Source organism: Falco naumanni, chromosome 4 (assembly GCF_017639655.2).
Source record: "Falco naumanni isolate bFalNau1 chromosome 4, bFalNau1.pat, whole genome shotgun sequence".
NCBI lineage: Eukaryota > Metazoa > Chordata > Aves > Falconiformes > Falconidae > Falco > Falco naumanni.
In genome coordinates this window covers 85,629,937-85,648,516 of record NC_054057.1, presented here as the reverse complement: position 1 = coordinate 85,648,516, position 18,580 = coordinate 85,629,937, and the positions used below count along the sequence as shown (strand labels likewise).

At 44.8% G+C, this 18,580-nt stretch overlaps 1 protein-coding gene across 1 annotated transcript in view; it reads left to right on the top strand.

The window, feature by feature from the left end:
- CACNA1H (calcium voltage-gated channel subunit alpha1 H) overlaps positions 1-18,580 on the top strand; it is a 254,734-nt gene that overhangs the window by 198,663 nt on the left and 37,491 nt on the right. Inside the window, exons 12-24 of the mRNA XM_040592883.1 lie at positions 875-1,060; positions 1,682-1,799; positions 3,401-3,556; positions 8,128-8,218; positions 10,373-10,581; positions 12,252-12,686; positions 13,382-13,482; positions 13,895-14,018; positions 14,159-14,227; positions 14,337-14,521; positions 16,687-16,813; positions 17,421-17,546; positions 18,280-18,369. Coding sequence (XP_040448817.1) covers positions 875-1,060; positions 1,682-1,799; positions 3,401-3,556; positions 8,128-8,218; positions 10,373-10,581; positions 12,252-12,686; positions 13,382-13,482; positions 13,895-14,018; positions 14,159-14,227; positions 14,337-14,521; positions 16,687-16,813; positions 17,421-17,546; positions 18,280-18,369 — 2,017 coding nt within the window. The remainder of the gene's footprint in view (positions 1-874; positions 1,061-1,681; positions 1,800-3,400; positions 3,557-8,127; positions 8,219-10,372; positions 10,582-12,251; positions 12,687-13,381; positions 13,483-13,894; positions 14,019-14,158; positions 14,228-14,336; positions 14,522-16,686; positions 16,814-17,420; positions 17,547-18,279; positions 18,370-18,580) is intronic.

Genomic DNA, 18,580 nt, shown 5'->3' with positions numbered 1-18,580 from the left:
GTCCAAAGTAAATGGGCCTGGCAGATGGAGAACAAAGTCTATTTACGCCACACATCTGGCACTGTGGTCAATTTTCCACTGAAGCGCAGAATAGCTGGTCCTGGGAAAGGAGTACTGTGTGTGTCCGTATCCCAGCAATGTGCCCTCCCGCTCCGAAATTCACACGTAACTTAGGCCAGAATAAGGCAAGCAAGAGGGTAAGAGAGGGCACTGTTCTGCTGTCCTCTCCCAGGGTAACACTGTCCCAGCCTAAACTGGGGATGTCACAGCATGTGTGTGAGAAGCTTGTGCAGCACCTCCCAGTGCTGGGGTTCTTTTTAGCAGTGCTGTTCACTGCGCCATCAGTAATGTGGGGTACAGAAGGCAAGGGAGACACAGAAGTGTAAACCAGGATAGTACTCTTGGCTTCAGCTGGCCCATCCCTTTGATTCAGAGAAGTGAGGAGTAATAGAGGCCCAGAACAAAGGCCAGTCTGTGGCCTGATCAAACCAACCCACCCTACAAACGTAAATCCATCTGGATGTTAGCTTGGTACAAAATTGTGATCCGCATTTTGTGGCTAGGCTTGTGAGTGATGAGGGATTGTAGTGATGCAGACTAGCAGGAGACATGCTGTGTTATGAAGAGCCACAGAAAGCAAGGGAATTAAAGAACTGAGAAACCAGCTATAACAGATACAGGCTGTGCATAAGCACGTGTGTCTGCACAACTGGGAAGTGAAGGTGTTCAGAAGCAAGAAAGTAGCAGGCAAATAAATTATCCCTTTAGGGCTTAAGTGGTGTGATATCCTGTAAGAAACCAGCCTGCTCAGAATTTTCAGAGTTATTACTGTGCAGTACTGCTGTTTATAGTTCTCCTTCTGGTGTTCCTGCAGTGTCTGGGAGATCATCGGCCAGTCAGACGGAGGCCTCTCTGTGCTACGAACTTTTCGCCTGCTCCGGGTGCTGAAACTGGTGCGTTTCATGCCCGCTCTTCGTCGACAGCTGGTGGTCCTGATGAAGACGATGGACAACGTAGCCACCTTCTGCATGTTGCTTATGCTCTTCATCTTTATCTTCAGGTACCAGAGACTGCAGTTCTTCTCTGATTAATTGTTCAGCTTGCTTAAGTAATATGTAGATTAGAATAACAATATGCTGCATTTCCTAGGCTGCCTACATGGTAAAAGTGCTCACAATAGACTGACAAGCAGACACTCAACAATTTACCACTTTTTAGCTTCGGTTTTTCATGCATTACCGTAATTCTGTAGATGAAGTATAAAAGCAGGCAACAATTGCTCTGGAGTACCTGAGAGGCTCGTTTAGCTGTGTCTCGGGAAGCTGTCAGTAACTGGACTCTACCAGTGTTGTATTTGAGATGGAGGTTGTACAGACTCCAAGACTTCTTGGAAACCAGTTGAATTAGGGAGCTGGAAATATAGTTTGTAATTTTCTAGACAAAGGAGATCCCTGGTTTTACTTCAGTGTAGACCATTGTAATGAAATGTGACACAGAAGAACCAAATGATGGGGTTTGATCAGCGATCATGTCAGTGGTGGAGCAGAGCCCTTCTGGGCAATACCACTGACACACAAAACACTGGGAATGGAAAAGGGTCTCAAAAACTATTGCAATCCTCCCTGCAATCATATTTGACACAATAATGTGTTTCTTCCATCTCCTTTTTTTCCCACACTAGCATTCTTGGCATGCATCTTTTTGGATGCAAGTTCAGCCTGAAAACTGATACAGGAGACACAGTTCCAGATAGAAAGAATTTTGATTCCTTACTTTGGGCCATTGTGACCGTATTTCAGGTAAGTTCTGGATCCTCTGGGAAGTTGTAATGCAGACCACCTGGGCAAGTTATTTCAGTTTTTAAAAAAAACAGAACTATTCCAGTAGATGTCAAATTTGGACTGGAATGGCACTGTAGAGTTGTTAGGGCAAAGTGATTGTGTTTCTGAGTTAGCTGGTCTCTATAAGCCCTGCTAGAGAAGTAGTCTACTCAAAATCATCACTGTGCATGTCTGTTGTTGGTAAAAGTAAAGTCTAACAAGGCCTGGAAATCCACCCTTATTTTTCTTTAATATAGTCAGTAAGACCAAGACCTACAGACTGCTGTCCATTCTGCTCCTGTTCTGTAGATCTGTGTCTCCTTACTTGCCTCTGCTGCCCCCAAAACACACTTTGCAAACATTTTTAATTAATTGAGAGTGACAAATGTTGTCACAAATCAGCACTGGAGGTACTGGGAAAGTCTTTATATAAAAAGTTGTGTTTCCTCTGCGGACAAGATCTGTTATGTGCTTGACATTACAGGCATATTCCACAATGGAGCAATAAGTTGCTATTCCCAGGACATTCTAAATATAAAGATTAGCCTTTTCTCTTTAAAAGCTTGGTCTTTAGAACCCACGTACAGCAAGTGGAGCACAATGTAAATAATGTTAAGCTAAGTTTCTAAATGTGGAGTAGGTATTCACCACAGTATCATTCAAGGTAGAAACCAGTCTTCATTGTGAAGAATGTAACTTCTTGCAAAGTTTTCCGTCTTACAAAGGAGCAAGGACAAATCTACATTAGTCTTACAGGCTCACATTTTTCTTTTACCAACATAAATACAGGTTTCTGCATTTATTCTAACAGTCCCTTGGGAAACAGTTGGCATAGAGCATTAGAGCTCAGTCCTACATCCCGTGAAGGTTAACGAGTGGCATGACTCAGTGCAGCTGCCTGCATTCCTATCCCCGAAGCTACCTCATTTTTAGGAAGGTTAGAGGCTGTTTTCATTGTGAGCATGAATTAATGTGGAACATGAATCTGTCATCCATTTTTCTTAGGCCCCAGGAGTTTTGAGCTCCGGGAAAGCTAGGAGAATGGAATCCCTGAGGAAGGTCCCTTGGAGCAAGGCTTTGCAAAGATGGTATTTTTTTTGCCCAGCTTGTCAGTGCTTTTACCTAATGGAAACCACTTTGCTTCCCTGAGTTTCCTGAGCCACCCAGTGTCATTTATCTCATCAAACATCATGTCCCTTACCCTTTCCTTCAGCTCCAGATGCCTTATAAAGAGCAGCCCGAAAGGAGACAACAGCTCTGGCCTCAGGTCTGTTATCTTCTGATGGTTATTAAAGGAGGCAAGACTGCCACCAAATAATGGGACTCGTACCAGCACATCCTTCCTGTTACCATATCTAGGACCTGAACTAGTCAGCTCTATGGGCAGTGGTGTGCTAGATCTTCCTGCGGAAGGGAGAGGTTTGGCTGTTTTGCTGTCTCGTCTCATGAAACCTGCTAATGATTATGCTGAGAAAAGGTCAAAAAGAGAGGAAGAAATGGATGAGTCGGTATTTGAAAGCAGCTGCTGAGTGTGAGAGGGGTGGAGTAATTAGAGAGTCTTCCCTTTCACTTCTCTGCAGATCCTCACTCAAGAGGACTGGAACGTGGTCCTGTACAATGGGATGGCATCCACATCCTCATGGGCAGCACTCTACTTTGTGGCCCTGATGACCTTCGGCAATTATGTGCTCTTCAACCTTCTTGTTGCCATTTTGGTAGAAGGCTTCCAGGCAGAGGTAAGAGGTCTGAGCAGAGGGAGGGAGAAAACTGAGAAGCATGTGTAGGCAAGAGTGCAGAGATGAACCCATGTCAATGCAAACATCTAGCCATGCAAGCAGCCCTAAATTTAAACCTACGGAGTGTAGATTAGCTAGGTTGGGCACATGAAGCTCTCATGAAACTATTTTTGCAAATAAGGCCCATGGGACTTGGGAGACCAACACTTCGGCTGATCTGCTACAGCGTCTTTTGTGTGACCTAGAGGAAATAATTTAGGATTAATTCAGCTCACCAAATCTCCCTGTGTTTTGTGTTTCTTTATGGTGTGCCTCAGGCCTTCAATGTATCTAGCCAGCGCTAGTCATGGGGACCAGGCAGGATGTGAACTGGCTCTCAGTCCAGGCCTTTCCTTGTGACTCTGTCCCTTACATGTTATTTGAGGCTAGTAGCACAGCTGTTCAAAAGCTGTGTTGCAAGGTTACAAACATTACATTTTGAGATACATAGGATGAAGTATGACATACAATTGGTAAAGAGATTTTTACCTACACCTGAAAATAATGTCTGTATCAGGTCAATGAGCAGGGAATTTAGATAAACTGCAGGCATCTCATCTGGACTCACATGGAAAGGATTAGAGAAATTATTTTTTTTCTCAGTCAGAAGTGATATGCCATGTCCTGATCTGAACTAGGCAGGAACCTTAGCAGCTGTGCAGGCAATCCTGTGCCACATGATCCAGAGCAGCAGGCCATACTGGTGTGAGTGGGGAGCCCCTGCAGTCTCCTAAGTTTTCCTCTCCACTAGCAAGTCGACTCCAGATCTACTTTCAGCATTCTGAGAGAATGAAACGAGCCATCCCCTGCCCTATCCCACTCTTCTTCGTCTTCCATTCAGATCACAGCAAGTCCATTTGGGGGGTATTTCAAGTGAGGATGATCTGTTTTGTTTATAAATAAAATGATGCATGCACACATATATCATCCAGGAAAAAGAATTACTTTTTTCAAATTCCTAGTGCAAATGGAAATGATTTTGAGACTTACCGAAAATCATCCAGTCCCAGTTAAAGCTAAGAATAGTGGCACTGAAAGGGCTTACATTGTGCTTTGGGATATTTTAATTATTACTTTTTTATTTCTGCAACCATCAAGAAGGGAAAGTTTTCTTAGTGCTAGATTGGCTTCAGAGGCACACAGACTCGGAAAGAAAATGAGAAAATGGCTTCAGTTTTCACTGCCTTACCTCCCAAGGGAAAGAGGAGAAAGAAATAATTTTTACAGGATTTTTTTTTTCACTTTTCATTTTTTCCCCAGAAATGGTATCATGCTCTCAGTTGCTGTGTTTAGATCACACTTAGACAAACCTTCACTGACCATGGAATATAACTGAAATATTCATGGACTAAAAATTCCTTTCGCTTAAGCCAGCACAGCCACATTTATGTATTTCAAGGATGCCTGCATAGATTCATTATTAAAACATCCCTCCCAGCTTCCTCACAGCACTAGCAGAGGCAAATTAATTGAAACAACAGGAGCCAAACCCCAGTCTGGAAAAAAACAACCCTGAGCTACGTCGCTCAGGGCTATTTCATGGATGCTGGGGGTGGTGAGTGCCACCTGCACACACAGAAAAGACAGCAGTCCAGCTCACCGTTTTCAAAATGAACAGCTCTGCACTGCATTAGTAAGCATTTTAAAGTCTTCAATAATGTGGTCCATGCCCTGAAGATCCAGCATAGCTGACCGATAAGAGCAAGAAGGTTTTCTTCAAGAACAAGCCTGCACTCCATGTGTCAGTGACTGGCGTTCATGCTGACACTGTTTATTTCCAAATTTGTGTAGTTTTCTCAGTGTCACCAGTCTCACCATATCCTGGCTTTGCTCTGGATACTATAACACCTTTGCCATATTCCTGTTCCAGTGCAACCTGTTGCAGATGGAGGTGGACATTTTAGCCACTAATCTAAGACCAAAGCAAAGGAATTGCTGGTATTTCTACAGGCTCTGCAGTAACTACTGTCTTCCAACCCAGAAGGGCATCTCCTCTAGGAGAGCTGTAGCTGTATTCAGGGTGGTTATGCTGGACCTCAATTCTGCTAGAAAACAACACAGGCCATAACAGACTAAAGTCTGTGCTAAAGTAATAGATTTTCCTGAACTGAATGCAGAAGCAACTGTTGACCATATGGCAGCTCAGAGTGTTCAGTGACCAGACGTGTCCGATATCCTCAGATGCCACCAATCGGCAAATCTGGCTCGTGCCAGGGAGACCCAAACGGTTGATAACCGACATGCGTGACCTGACTGACTGGAACTTGCTCGTGCTCAAGCAGTCTTGCATTTAGGCGCAGAGAGCCCTTGTACAGCAGTTCATTCCTGATTGCTTTAAAGCAGAACAAAGCTTTGTCCACTCAGCAACCTGGCAGCTTGCAAGTATCTTTGTGCGGTGCAGATCCCATTCCTTACCTGCCCTCTGGAAGGTTGAATCACCTGCTAATGTGAAGCCAGAAATGGGCAGCCTCATGCAATACTCTCCAAGGGTGTGATTACAGACCTTGCCAAGTGGCTGTCGCTCTCTGGCTCAGGCTTAATGGCTCCTTTTGGAGCTGTTATGGACCATGATTTAAATGTGTGCAAGGAGTAGTTTTCAGAACTTGTATTATTCACTCAGTGCTGCCTCAGAAAAGGCTAGCAACCACAGGCATGACATTTGCAGGGCATGTTGTGCTCTGCACTCCTATTTATTAGAAACCCTGATATTAAGCCTATGGGCTTGTCAGTTGTCTCATAGTGAGCTATTAGCTGTGCTACAGAAAACCCTTTTGAGGGCTGTATTTTAGCTACCAGGGCTCAGTTCAGGTCTTGCACTTATAAATGTGTAACTTAGTTCTGGTTGCAAACCAAAGACGTTTACAATCTCCTTGGACAACTCCCAGGAAGAAGTATCAGTGGAGCTGGGGTTTCTTTTGTCATCTCTGGTTCTGTTGGAATGTTGGGAATATGGCAGAAATTCTTGCTTTGGTCTTTTAGACTTTGCCTTCTTACAGAGTGATGCTCTTAGCAGTTATAGATGACACTGCACTTCTCCCTTTGCTCAGTTGTTTCTTTTACTTCGATGGAGAGTGACTCCTGGGAGACTTGTGCAGCTAAGAGGGTGCACATCAGAGCTGCTCTAAGCCCTGAGCTATCAGTTGGTGATTCAGCAAGAACACTAAAAGTCGCACTGTGTATCGCAGTACAAAGTCTCCGCTTGATCTCAGGTTCTGATCTGCCTGTGGAGCAAGTTTGGCAGGAGTATCCCTAGAAGAGAATAAGCTTAAATGGCCACAAAACCATTTTTAGTACATTTGAGTTTAGGATAACAAACAAGACTTCAAACAGGAGTGCAATTGCATATTTGTCCTTACATTGTTCCCATGTCATTTTGAAATCTACCCGAGAGCTGCTCTGGAAAAGCAGACAAACCTTCCTAAATTATGCAGATCTTTCATCTACTCTGCACTAGTGCTTCTGCTCCAAAACAGAGAAGATGAATAAAGGAGCTTAAGCCTTTCAGTCATCCTGTCTCTTTGGCTGCACCAGTTAGCGATACATCACAGATGAAATTAAGTTCACTGCCACTTCACCACCACGTCTCTAGAAACCATGGTGATTGTTCAGGCATCAGTTAAGGAACTGTGCTCCTTTTTCTGGGATCAGCTGCTTTAATCCAACCATTTGCTATCAATTTGCACAGGTTTTTTGCAGTCTTGATGGATCAAACCAGTCATGCTGGCAGCAGCCTGCTGGAATTTCTCCTCTCTGCAGACCTCACCCAGCAGAGGAGAGAGAGGTCTTCTGTCCCAGGCTTGTACATTATTTAGGCTGATCATTTTTGGTAGCAGAGGCAGATACATATGAAAGGGAAAAATAACTGAACTTCCAGGAGGAAAGCCAGTCTGAGGGTGGTTGGCTCTTCTCTGTCCTGAGATGATGCTGTGCTGCCAGGCAAGCTAGCCACATTCCTTCTGCCTCAGCTTCAATATTGCCAGGAGATTTCCCAATACAATCTCGATTACCAGCTAGCATGAAGAAAGCAAATCAGAACTGGGTTTTCAGATCTAAGTCAAATTTACAGTGCTGTCAAATAAAGAAGAAAAACCCTTCGACATCCTTTGACATTAAAACCTAAGTGCTTTCAGCTGGTATCATGGAGAGTGCAAATATGGAACCTCACAATACCAATTTTTCTTAGCCACTCCTCTGATTACAGCTGCACTTTCATGTTCTCCCCTGGGATACACTGTTCAGCGAGGCTGGGTGCAGTGTAGGAAACATCATGATGGCATTGCAGGAACAGTAGTCGCAATCACAATATCTTTTCTGTCCAAGTAGGAAAATGAATCAAAACAAGGACTTACCTGGGCTCATTCCCCGGGGCAGTGTCAAAGGGAATTCAGCATTCTGCCCTCCTAGTTCTTGGGGCCACACTTAAACTAACCGTGGGGAGCTGAGGTCTCTCTGAGCTGCTAAGTAATACAAATGGCTTTTGTGCTAAAGTTTAGATTAATTGGGTCTGTTAATGATCCTTCTCCTCTCTGCAGGGTGATGCCAATAGGTCAGACACAGATGAGGACAAGACATCAGCCAACTTCGATGATGATTTTGAGAAGCTAAAAGACCTCCGAGCAACAGGTAGGATTTTGTCTCTAAGTTTTCCCAGGACACTTGAGAGCTACAACTCTGCTTCTGCAGTCATCTTTTTGTAGAAACTTATGGGGGAAAGTGGAAGAATCAGTTTTATTTGGCAACTAATCTGATAGGTATCTTAACAGATCAGCTATGCAAAAAGTGCTGGGAAAGCTAAATGAGCACTGATATTTCCTTTAAACAGATGTTTTTTCTAATTTAAACTATACCAGAATATTTAGATATGTCTCATCATTTCTTATGTATCATTACCACAGAATGGTTTGCTGACAGCAGTATTCTCACACTACTTCTCAGCAGCTTTTCACATCAATCATGTTCTCATCTGTTCTTTTTGGTTTCTCACACAAATGCATTTATGTGAGGTCTGATTGATGGAAATGTTGCTGCTCATTTGTGTTACAGGAGGGTCTGGCAATTGATTTGAGGTAAGGCCACATTGTACTAGTGTACAGTAAACATGGAATAGTAGGTGACAGCCTTCACTCTGTAGAGTCTGCAACCAGACAGGGAACAAGAGGGGATCACACATTTTAACAGTGTGACTAGCATGATGGCGAACAGGAGCAGGTTTAGCTCCTCTGTACTTTGATTATCAGCTTGTGCTCTTGTTAGGGTTACTTTAAATGCTTCTAAACCAGGATTTGTTTCAGCTAAGGAAATGGTATTGATTGTGGTGAGCAGATGGAATTCAGCTGAGGAAAGGGCAGAAATAATTTGTTGGGGAAGCTGAGAGAGAGCTGTGTCACAGCAAGGTGATGGGCTGCTCAGTCTGCAGATGAAGCAACAAATTCCAGACACCGAGCGATCAAATGAATGTCCAATGCAAATAGTTGGCAAGGAATGCACAGCACCAACTAACACACAGCACCAACTATACAGCAGCCTTGCACCAGCTATTTGCTGAGCAGCTTCAAATAGAAGAGTTCTAGGGGAAAGAAATATTGTCACCGCTTCTCGGGTTATACACGAACAGAAAACAAGGCTAAACTTGCCATCAAAGTCCATGATTAAATGTGTGTCTCCATAAGCCTCATAGGTGCCAACCGGCAACTAAACAGCATAAAGACATTAACAATTCTATTACAGTGCCATTGGTCTGTAAACAGATACACTGGCAAGAGGAATGTGTATTGCAGATTATCAAATTTCGAGCTGGATCTTCCACCCCTCAAAGTGAATGCCAGTGTTCCCATGGACTCCTGTGGTGCAGATCAGGTACTTGTGCACAAGCCAGCATCTAAACAGATGATACAATAGAAGCACACCGCATTACAGAAGCAGCCAGTGGAAGAAAAATAGCAGGGGTAATGCACTCGCTTGGATTTCTCACTACAGATTTGTACTTCTTTCCTGCTGGTCACAGATGCTCCCATACTTTCCCCTCCTTAAGACTAATTCTGCAGTTATTAAACCAGAACCCACTAAGCCAAATACAACAGAAGTTAGTTCAACTTTAGCTTTGTGTTTGAAATTAGGCTTTTGGTTTTAAATATTACAGCACTCCATAGGGCTAGATGTGTTATGTCTGGTTTGTCTTCAGTGTGAATAGTTTTTTTCCGGTCTGTACTTGCCATATAGCTGAAATAGATGCTTTCTGCAATTACCACAGGGATGTGCCATTAGATTTCTCTGTTACAAGAGGTTTACTCTTCTAAAATGTGTAAAAGCAACTTCCATTTCCTATCCCCTGACAGGTGACTAAAGACAATGACTAACGTTTTCGTAGCGCCTTCCCCATGAAGGAACTTTGAGCACATCAGAACTGCATAAAAAATCTCTGTGCGAGACAAGGAGAAGAGATTAACTCCCTAGGGGGAATTTAGCCAGTCCTCAATGTCTTTTCCCTGAAAACTCTCCCAGTCCCCCAAAACTTGCACTCTCTAAATCCCAAGAAACAGTGAGAAAGAAGCTTCCTTTGGAGAGCAATGAGTTCCAAGTCCAGGCAGGGCTGAAGGTCTCTTAAAAGGTTGTGACATTTGCCTTTCAACATGGTGGGAGAGATCTTATTGCCTACAACATTTCATCTCCATTTGGCAGAGTTCCTGGAAGACCCAAAGGGCAATGACCATTTTGAAGAGTGATTTCTGTAGCTGTAGCTGAGCGTTCACCTTGTATTCTCTCTCCCCTTCTCTCCAGAGATGAAGATGTACTCGCTTGCCGTCACCCCAAATGGACACCTGGAGGGCAGGGGAAGCATGCCACCTCCTATAATCATGCGCACTGCTGCCACACCGATGCCCACACCGAAGTGTTCCCCACACATGGATTCAGTGCACACTTTTGTGGACTCAAGGAGAGGGAGTAATGCTTCGCTAGATCCCTTGAGCTATGATCAGAAGTCCTTGGTAGGTTCCTATTGCTAGCAACTCTCCCTCAAGTGCCTGCAAGCAAGTGTGTGGGTGTGTGCACGCAGACATTGCTGGAAAACAAAAAGGAGGTTGATAGAGGTGAGAAGTATGTGGAAAGGCAGGAGGAGAACAGAGACAAGAGGGAGAAATGAATCGTGTGCTATGCTGGGGCAGAACAGTGACAATGTAACAGTCAAGGACAGTGACTATATGAAGAGGTGAGACAGGGATGTACTGGGATTCAGTGTTTTTCTGCCCATTATCTGATTGGAAGTCCATGCCACCTTTCTGGAGAGACACAACCTGAGACAAGTTGTAAATTCTTGCAGTTATTCCAGCAAACCCCTCTGAGGAGAAGCAGGCAACTTCTGCCAACCACACTGGCCATTTTGTGGTCTCTTGGAGAAGCTATCAGGTGTTCCAGTGAGGGTGAGGTCTGCTTCCCCCCACAGTGACCTTGAACCCACCTTGTATCAAGGGAAATTAAGCATTTGACCTTACCAACACAGCAGCTGAGCTCCAGTTACAGTACAGCAGCCCCATCAGAGGGGAAACAGGAAACAAGGTATAAGCTGACCAGTTGCCACCAGGCACAGCTCACGGAGCAGAGTTCTGGCTGGAGCTGACTGCTTTGGCAGTGATTGCATTTTGCCTGCTACAGGGGAGCGGGAGGGTGGCTCTATGAAAACAGAGGGAGCAGAGTTAATAGACAAAGTGGATTTCTGCTGCTGCTTATCTCTCCCGTTCCTCTGCTCTGTAACTGCAATATCATGTTCAAATCAAGGCGGCGGACTGTGAAGGCACTTCACACAGAGACAGAGGCACTATCCCCTTTGGTAAGCTGCTTAGTCAAGGTAGTGCTTTTGAAAAGAAAATAGAGATGACTGTTGTTTGCCTGGGGGTTTCATAGGATTGTGAGTTGCTGGAGAGGGTTGTTCATCATTTGAATCCTTTCTCTGAGACCACATCAGTGCCACTAGCCAAGGGAAGATGAAGCAGTCAGAGAAGAGCTGGCCAACACCGAGAGGGAGGAGGAAGGAAAAGGTTGCCTCGTTTTGTGCTGGGAGGAAGCCATGGAGGGAAAAAGAGTTTTCCTTCTAGCTTTTCTGCTCTGACCTGAAGCGCTCTCATCCTGGCAACCACCTACCAGCCACAGTGCACTGACAGACTGATCAGTGCCAGAAATTTGCTGTAAGAGAAACATTCATTCACCTCCTTATGCAGCAAATTGAAGAGAAAGTAATGCAAATAGGGGCACAATTTCTAACAGACACTTGGGTGACTCAGTTGCCAGAGCTCCTTTGGAAGCCAGGGAAGTTGTGTGCTGAAAACACTTGAACATAAGAAGAGAAAATGCCACTTCAGCAATAGTGCTTGGGTTCGGTTTTTATGCACAATTAATGTTGCCGGGACAGTAGGAAGGCAATGCAGAACAGGGGATGGGTGGCTGTGCTGCAGGTGTGGTTCAAAGAGTACCTTCAGTGTGGGCTTAGCTGGGTGCTTGGCTCCCATCTCCAGCCATTGGCATGATGAAATTGGAGCAGTGAGGAAAGCTGGAAGGGGAAGAGAGAACTTGCAACATGAGGGGTCTTCCAGTCTGGGTAAAATGCCATATCCTTTGGCTTCCTCCTGCAAACAAATTCTTAAATATCTTTTTCTGCTCTCAGTCCAGCCTCCGCAGTTCCCCTTGCACCAACTGGGGCACCAGCAGCAACTGGGGAAGCCGACGCTCAAGCTGGAATAGCCTGGGCAGAGCCCCAAGCCTCAAGAAGAAGAACCAGTCAGGAGAAAGAGAGTCCTTGCTCTCTGGGGAGGGGAAAGGCAGCACAGACGACGACTCTGATGATGCCAAGTCCAGCACAATCAGTAGGCCCTCCCTGCACCGCCGGGCAGAGTCCCTGGACTACCGCAGCACCCTGGACCTGCCTGAGCTGCTCCAGGTGCCCACCATGCGCCACTCGCTCAGTGTCAGCCCCATGGCCGTTCTGCCTGCTGAGTACCAAGACTGCAACGGCAAGATGGTTCACGTCCCAAACGAGTTCTTCCTGCATGTCGACGGGCACAAGGAGGATTCTGGGGACTATGAGGATGACATGGAGGATGTGAGTTGACGGGGAAATCAGGTGTTCATGCGTTAAGTGGCTTTTCCACTCCAAGCAGGCTGATTAAAAATCAGCTTGGAAAGGTGTTACTGCCTAATGGCTGATGTAGACAACATGAATCCAGATCCAAGGGATGGGCCTCCACTTCCTAAAAGGTTTTTCTTTTTTGGCTAATGGGTTGGGCTGTTACATTGCAGTGGTCTCTTAGAAGGTAAAACTGCAGGGGGATGTGTATGCGTTTGCCTAGGTTTTTGGACTGATTGAGATTGTCCCACTTGCCCAGGATGCCTGCAAAAATGAGCTGTAGGCACAACTAGCTAATGTCTTTGCTCACAAGAGCTGTTTGGCATCTTGAAGGCTTGAAAGTCTAGAAGTAATGTTTTCTATTTAACGTTTTGGTTGTTTGAGGCCTTTTTGGTTTTGGCACAACTTTGGATCTCAAAATGGTACCTGCCTAGAGGTCTTGCCTTGTCATGTTCATATCTCACCATGTGCAGCCCCTTTCTCCCACCCCTTTCCTCATTGTTTTGTTGGATAAAAGTGACAGTGCTGGCCACGGCTCTGTCCCAAAAGTCACGACTGCCTACAGGTGCTATGAAATGCCATGTACTGCCCCCTTTCACAAAAGGACTGTGAAAGTTGAAGAGGCAGGAAAATAAAAGAGGAAGAAAAGGTGTTTCTTCTTTTCTATCCAGAGTTACTGCTACCGGATTCGAAAAGTCCTGGAGCCCTACAAACCACAGTGGTGCAAGACTCACGAAGACTGGTCCCTCTACTTGTTTTCCCCGCAGAATCGGTAAGAAATCCCAGTGAAATGCCAGTCCACCAGGTTTTTGTGATAATGGAATACTGCATTTCTAGCTAGCCTTCCCTTGAGAAAAATCCCTCTCTGATGCAGAAGCACTGAGAGTTTTAGAAATCAAATTCCTGATTTTTAGGTAACTCTTTCATTGCATGTGGGCAGATTTGTTGCATGTTTCACTCCATGCCTGCCTATGAAGTGTAGTTTAACCAGCATTAATAGCTGTTATTACATCTTGTTTACTGCACTGATAATAACAGCTGAAGCTTGTGGAGACACTAGCTCACCACCTGGACTGCTGCTGGTGGCAGAGCTGCTGAAGGTTTTCAGGGATGGGACATTCAGGTGGGAGTCTCTTGCTGACTTAAACATCTGAAGGACATTTTTCTCCCCACCGTTTCTTCAGGTTCCGAGTGATGTGCCAGAAGGTCATTGCCCACAAAATGTTTGATCATGTGGTGCTGGTCTTCATATTTCTCAACTGCATCACTATAGCACTGGAGCGACCAGACATAGACCCACACAGCACCGTGAGTACCTGAGTCGTTTTCTTCCTTGATCCAGCATCCAGATCTTAGTCTTGCCAGGGAAAGACCCTGCAAGATGAAAAATGTTTGTTTTCTAGCATCTTTAAGTAACTTGCCTCTTTTTGTTGTTTTGCATTTTACAGGAAAGGATATTCCTAAGTGTTTCTAATTATATCTTCACTGCAATCTTTGTGGCTGAAATGATGGTTAAGGTAATTACATCTTCATCCCATGGCCCATAGTGAGGCCTAGCAAAAAACAAAACATGGCAAAGTTATGATCTGGGTGAAGATTTAAATGTCTCTCTTCTCCTGGCTGTAGGTGGTAGCTCTTGGCTTTTTCTCTGGGGAGAACACCTATCTGCAGAGCAGCTGGAATGTCCTGGATGGAGTCTTGGTCTTTGTATCTATCATTGACATTATTGTCTCCATGGCGTCAGCAGGCGGAGCCAAGATCCTGGGTGTCCTTCGTGTTTTGAGACTTCTGCGGACCTTGAGACCTCTCCGGTATGTTCACCGACAGGGTGGCTGTGTTGATAGATCAAAGAGTTTGAAAACATGCACATGATCTGTCAAGGTCTTGCTTAGTAACACAAAAAGCTGAAACACAGTATGGGTAGAAGCATCTTTGGGGACCTCTTAACTAGTGAAACTGTTTGAAAACAGTGAAATGAGTTGTAATGTAATTCATCTTCTCCAGCATGGAAAAGAGCGGATGGAGTTTGGAGTGAGAGGTGTTGTCATACTCAGGCAGTTAGTGCAGTGAATGCCTCCTCCACACTGCATTTTTATCACTGTTTTACAAATCAGTCTGGCTCCTTGTTAAACTGCACAACCTCACAGTCATTCCCAAGCAAAGAGGTCGTGTTGGCTGGGAGAGAATTTGTGATTGAACAGGTGCTGACATGAATTTGATAAGCTCCAGCATCTATACCTGCTCTCCCGTGCCTGCATATCTAACATTACCGCAGAACAATTTAGCTAGCCAGAGGAAGGTGAGATGCTTTCAGTATTTCAGAAAAGGAATAAAGAGAATTAGTATTTTTTTTACAATTATGCAATAACAAAGGGTGTTAATGCTTGGGGGATTTTTACCAACTTGCAGCTCCTATTCTATTTCCATCCTGCTTGGCAAGAAACACAAGCCTTTTTTTCGTGACATTTCAGGGGAAATAAGATAGGCACCTCTAGAGACCTGTAGGCTTTCTGATTAAAAGCTACTTGCTTGTGAGAGTAATAAGAAGAGGCAATCATGTTAAGGCCCATGACCACAACAGCAACAGCTATTTGCTGCTGTGTATTTCCTTAGTGACAGGTAACTTTGCAAGTGTTTCTGTCGTTTCTCTTGCTCCCACGCTCTGTTCTGCTGGTGGCTTCAGGGTCTCCTTGCAGTGCTGCCTCACCAGGAGCCACTCTGGGTCACCCGGGACAAGCCTTGGCCTGGCTTTTGGGGCACTTAGCACACATAACTAGGAACAGGAATCAGGGCACGGGCAGTTCGTAAGTAAATGTAAAAGGAAAAAAGGAAATTGGTCTTGGAGAATAACTAGGCCAGATCCTATTAATAGAGAGGAATTCATCACCTCTCACGACAGCTCCACTTATCACAGCCTCTTCTGGGATTACTCCAGGGACCATTCCTAACACTTTGTAGGTGCAGTTCAGACTGCCACATCATTTGCTGCCAAACAAGACCCTATTTGAAATGCTTTGTCCCTGCAGTGCACCACTCTCCTCTTTTCTGTCTGACAGGCATGAAAGCATCATTAACTGTGCAAGCTGATGCCACCTGCAAGGACTCATACCCTCTCCCCTCTGCAGGCCCTCCTGAAAAAAAAACTTTTATGTTCTTCAGTCAAAACACCCACCTTCCCAGGAAAGCTTGCTTCAGCTAGTTACATTTATGTGTGCAAACACATTTTTTAGACACCCATGGGAGAGCCATTCTCCAGGCACTCATACAGGAAAGCAAAACACTTGTTCTCCGTAATACCCAAAACATGCTTCAGGCCGTGCTCAGAGCATGCCTGGCCTCTCATTGCCTCGCAGCAGGCAAGCAAGCTGCTCTTTAATGGGTGACCCTTTGGCTGTGGAGCTGTTGATCACATGTTCCTGTTAGTTAAGAGTCAGTTCAGGAACTAATTAGGGAACAAATTGAAACTACTTTGAAAAGTTATGATGGGGCCCAGGCCAGTAGGGCAGGTGAGCACTTATGCCTGTAGAAAGAAGACAAGACACACTCTGTAGTACCACCGTGAAGCTGTTCACACATGTTGCGTTAGGAAGCAGGCTCCTGCCTGGTGTGTGCCCCTCTGCTTGGACCAGAGAGACCTCAGAGGTGATTAGCTCTCTTGAGTAAGGTACAAATAGCCCTGCAGCAGGCACCTCTGTGATATTCTGCTCATAGAGAGTATTCCCTCCTCACTGTTACTAGTAAGCAGTTTCCCAACACCCTGCTGACAGGGTGTCTTACACTTTTTTATTTTCATCTAATGTGACCGTGAATGTTCTGGTTGTCCAAATAAGTCACTAATTGTCTCTGAATTCTGCCTGCAGGTAGAGGAGGGTTGTGTTAGCTCTACTGCAGCCCAAGCAGAGGAGGAGAAGCAACCATACAATAACAGGGCATGCATAAAAATTAAAAGCTTTATCATTTTGCCATTTTTTTCCAGAGTCATCAGTAGAGCCCCAGGTCTGAAACTGGTGGTGGAAACCTTGATCTCCTCCTTGAGGCCTATTGGGAATATTGTTCTCATCTGCTGCGCTTTCTTCATTATCTTTGGGATTTTAGGGGTCCAGGTAGAGTATTTCCTCCACCGTGGCCATCTGTAAGTGACTGCTGCAAAAGAGAAGTTGTTTTCTTTGCCATCTGGGGTTAAGGTGGAAGTAATGAGTTTAAATCTCTCCAAAGCAAGATTTCAGTTAGGTGTTAGGAAATAAGAGACAGGGCCTAGAAGAAATGCTCTGGGATGGGCTTGGCATCTGCTCATTGGAAGGTTCTCGGGATTAGAAGAGCAGTCCTCCCTGATGAACAACACAGCACCAGCTAATCCTGCCTGAAGGTAGGGGAAGGAAAAGACAGATTCCCAAGATCCTTCCCAGCATAGTGTGCTACAATATATATAATATCTTTTCCTTGGAAGGGACGTTGTCATCTTCCCAACAAGGCAGGACTGGCCTCCAAGATCACCTTCTGTCTGAGGCAATACACAACAATGTCTCAGGGCCTAATGTTCCACAAGAGGTGTCTTCCTGCCACGTCTGTTAACATAGGTATTTAAGCTGGAAGGAAAGGAAATGAATTTGAAATTGGCAAAGAACTCTACTAGGGGAAAGAAAAATAGATCCTGGGACAGACTTTTCAAAACTACTACTTTTTTTTTTTTTTTTTGCTTCTCAAATACAGCTTTTTAAAGGCAAGTTCTACTACTGTGATGGTCCTGATGTAAAAAACATCACTACAAAGACTGACTGCACTAACGCACGCTACAAATGGGTTCGGCGGAAGTACAATTTTGACAATCTGGGACAGGTAAAGTCCTCATTTGCAGGGATTTTCTGTACCACTTTTTAATGGATGAGCACTTAAAATGTATTCCTTAAGCAGGGTGTGGAACTTCCACCACAGGAAGTTTTCAAGAATGACACAGGCACTCATCTATCAGAAGCAACCCTAGCTGGGTAAAAATGGATCAGGTCACCTCTTGAGCTCTTGCAGCCAGATTTCCTAGGGTTATACAATTCCTTGTTTATAGGAGTGTTGTCTTAAAGCCACTGCTTCAGCATACTGTCCCTCATGTGTGGACCTCAGCTGCCACTTTAGTCTCTTGACATCTAGCTGTTATGTTTTCAAATGAAAAAAAATAAGATAATTTATATTGGCTGAAAAGCGAGACAGCCCACAGTAGGAGCAGGGATATATTACTGCTTTTTAAAACCCCATACCATTGGGCCAGCCTGCGATATTGATTTTTAATCATGCTTTGGTGACCAGAAACCCTGCTGTGTCTGAGGAAAAGTCAGCTTATATGCGAGGGAAAAGGAGCATTAATGACTGTAGTTTGCTCACTTTTAAGCTAGATATGGAAACAGGTAAAAGCGAGCCACAACAAGTTGTAATTCTCCACCAGCTCCAGGCCAGTTGATGTGTTATGAGTTGTGGGCTGGTTTTGCTGAGAAGTGTCTGTTGTTAGTTTCTTTTCTGGGGACTAAAATGCAAGGCCAATCTTTTCTGTTTGTTTGTTTGTTCGTCTGTTTTCTTACAGGCCCTCATGTCCTTGTTTGTCCTTTCCTCCAAAGATGGCTGGGTGAACATCATGTACGATGGTTTGGATGCTGTGGGTATTGACCAACAGGTAAATGTACTGCAGAGTCCAGACCTGTTGCTCTCAGAAGTCTCGTGCCTGGGTGACGTGTTTTTCACGTCCCAGGAAGAAGCAGCACTATAGGACTGTCCTGAGGTCTTGCCTGCCCATTGGGCTGCCCAGGTCTTCCATTCTCCACTGAGTAGCTTTTACAGTGGCTGTGCCCTGTAGTATACAAACAAGCACTGATGGAATTTTTAAT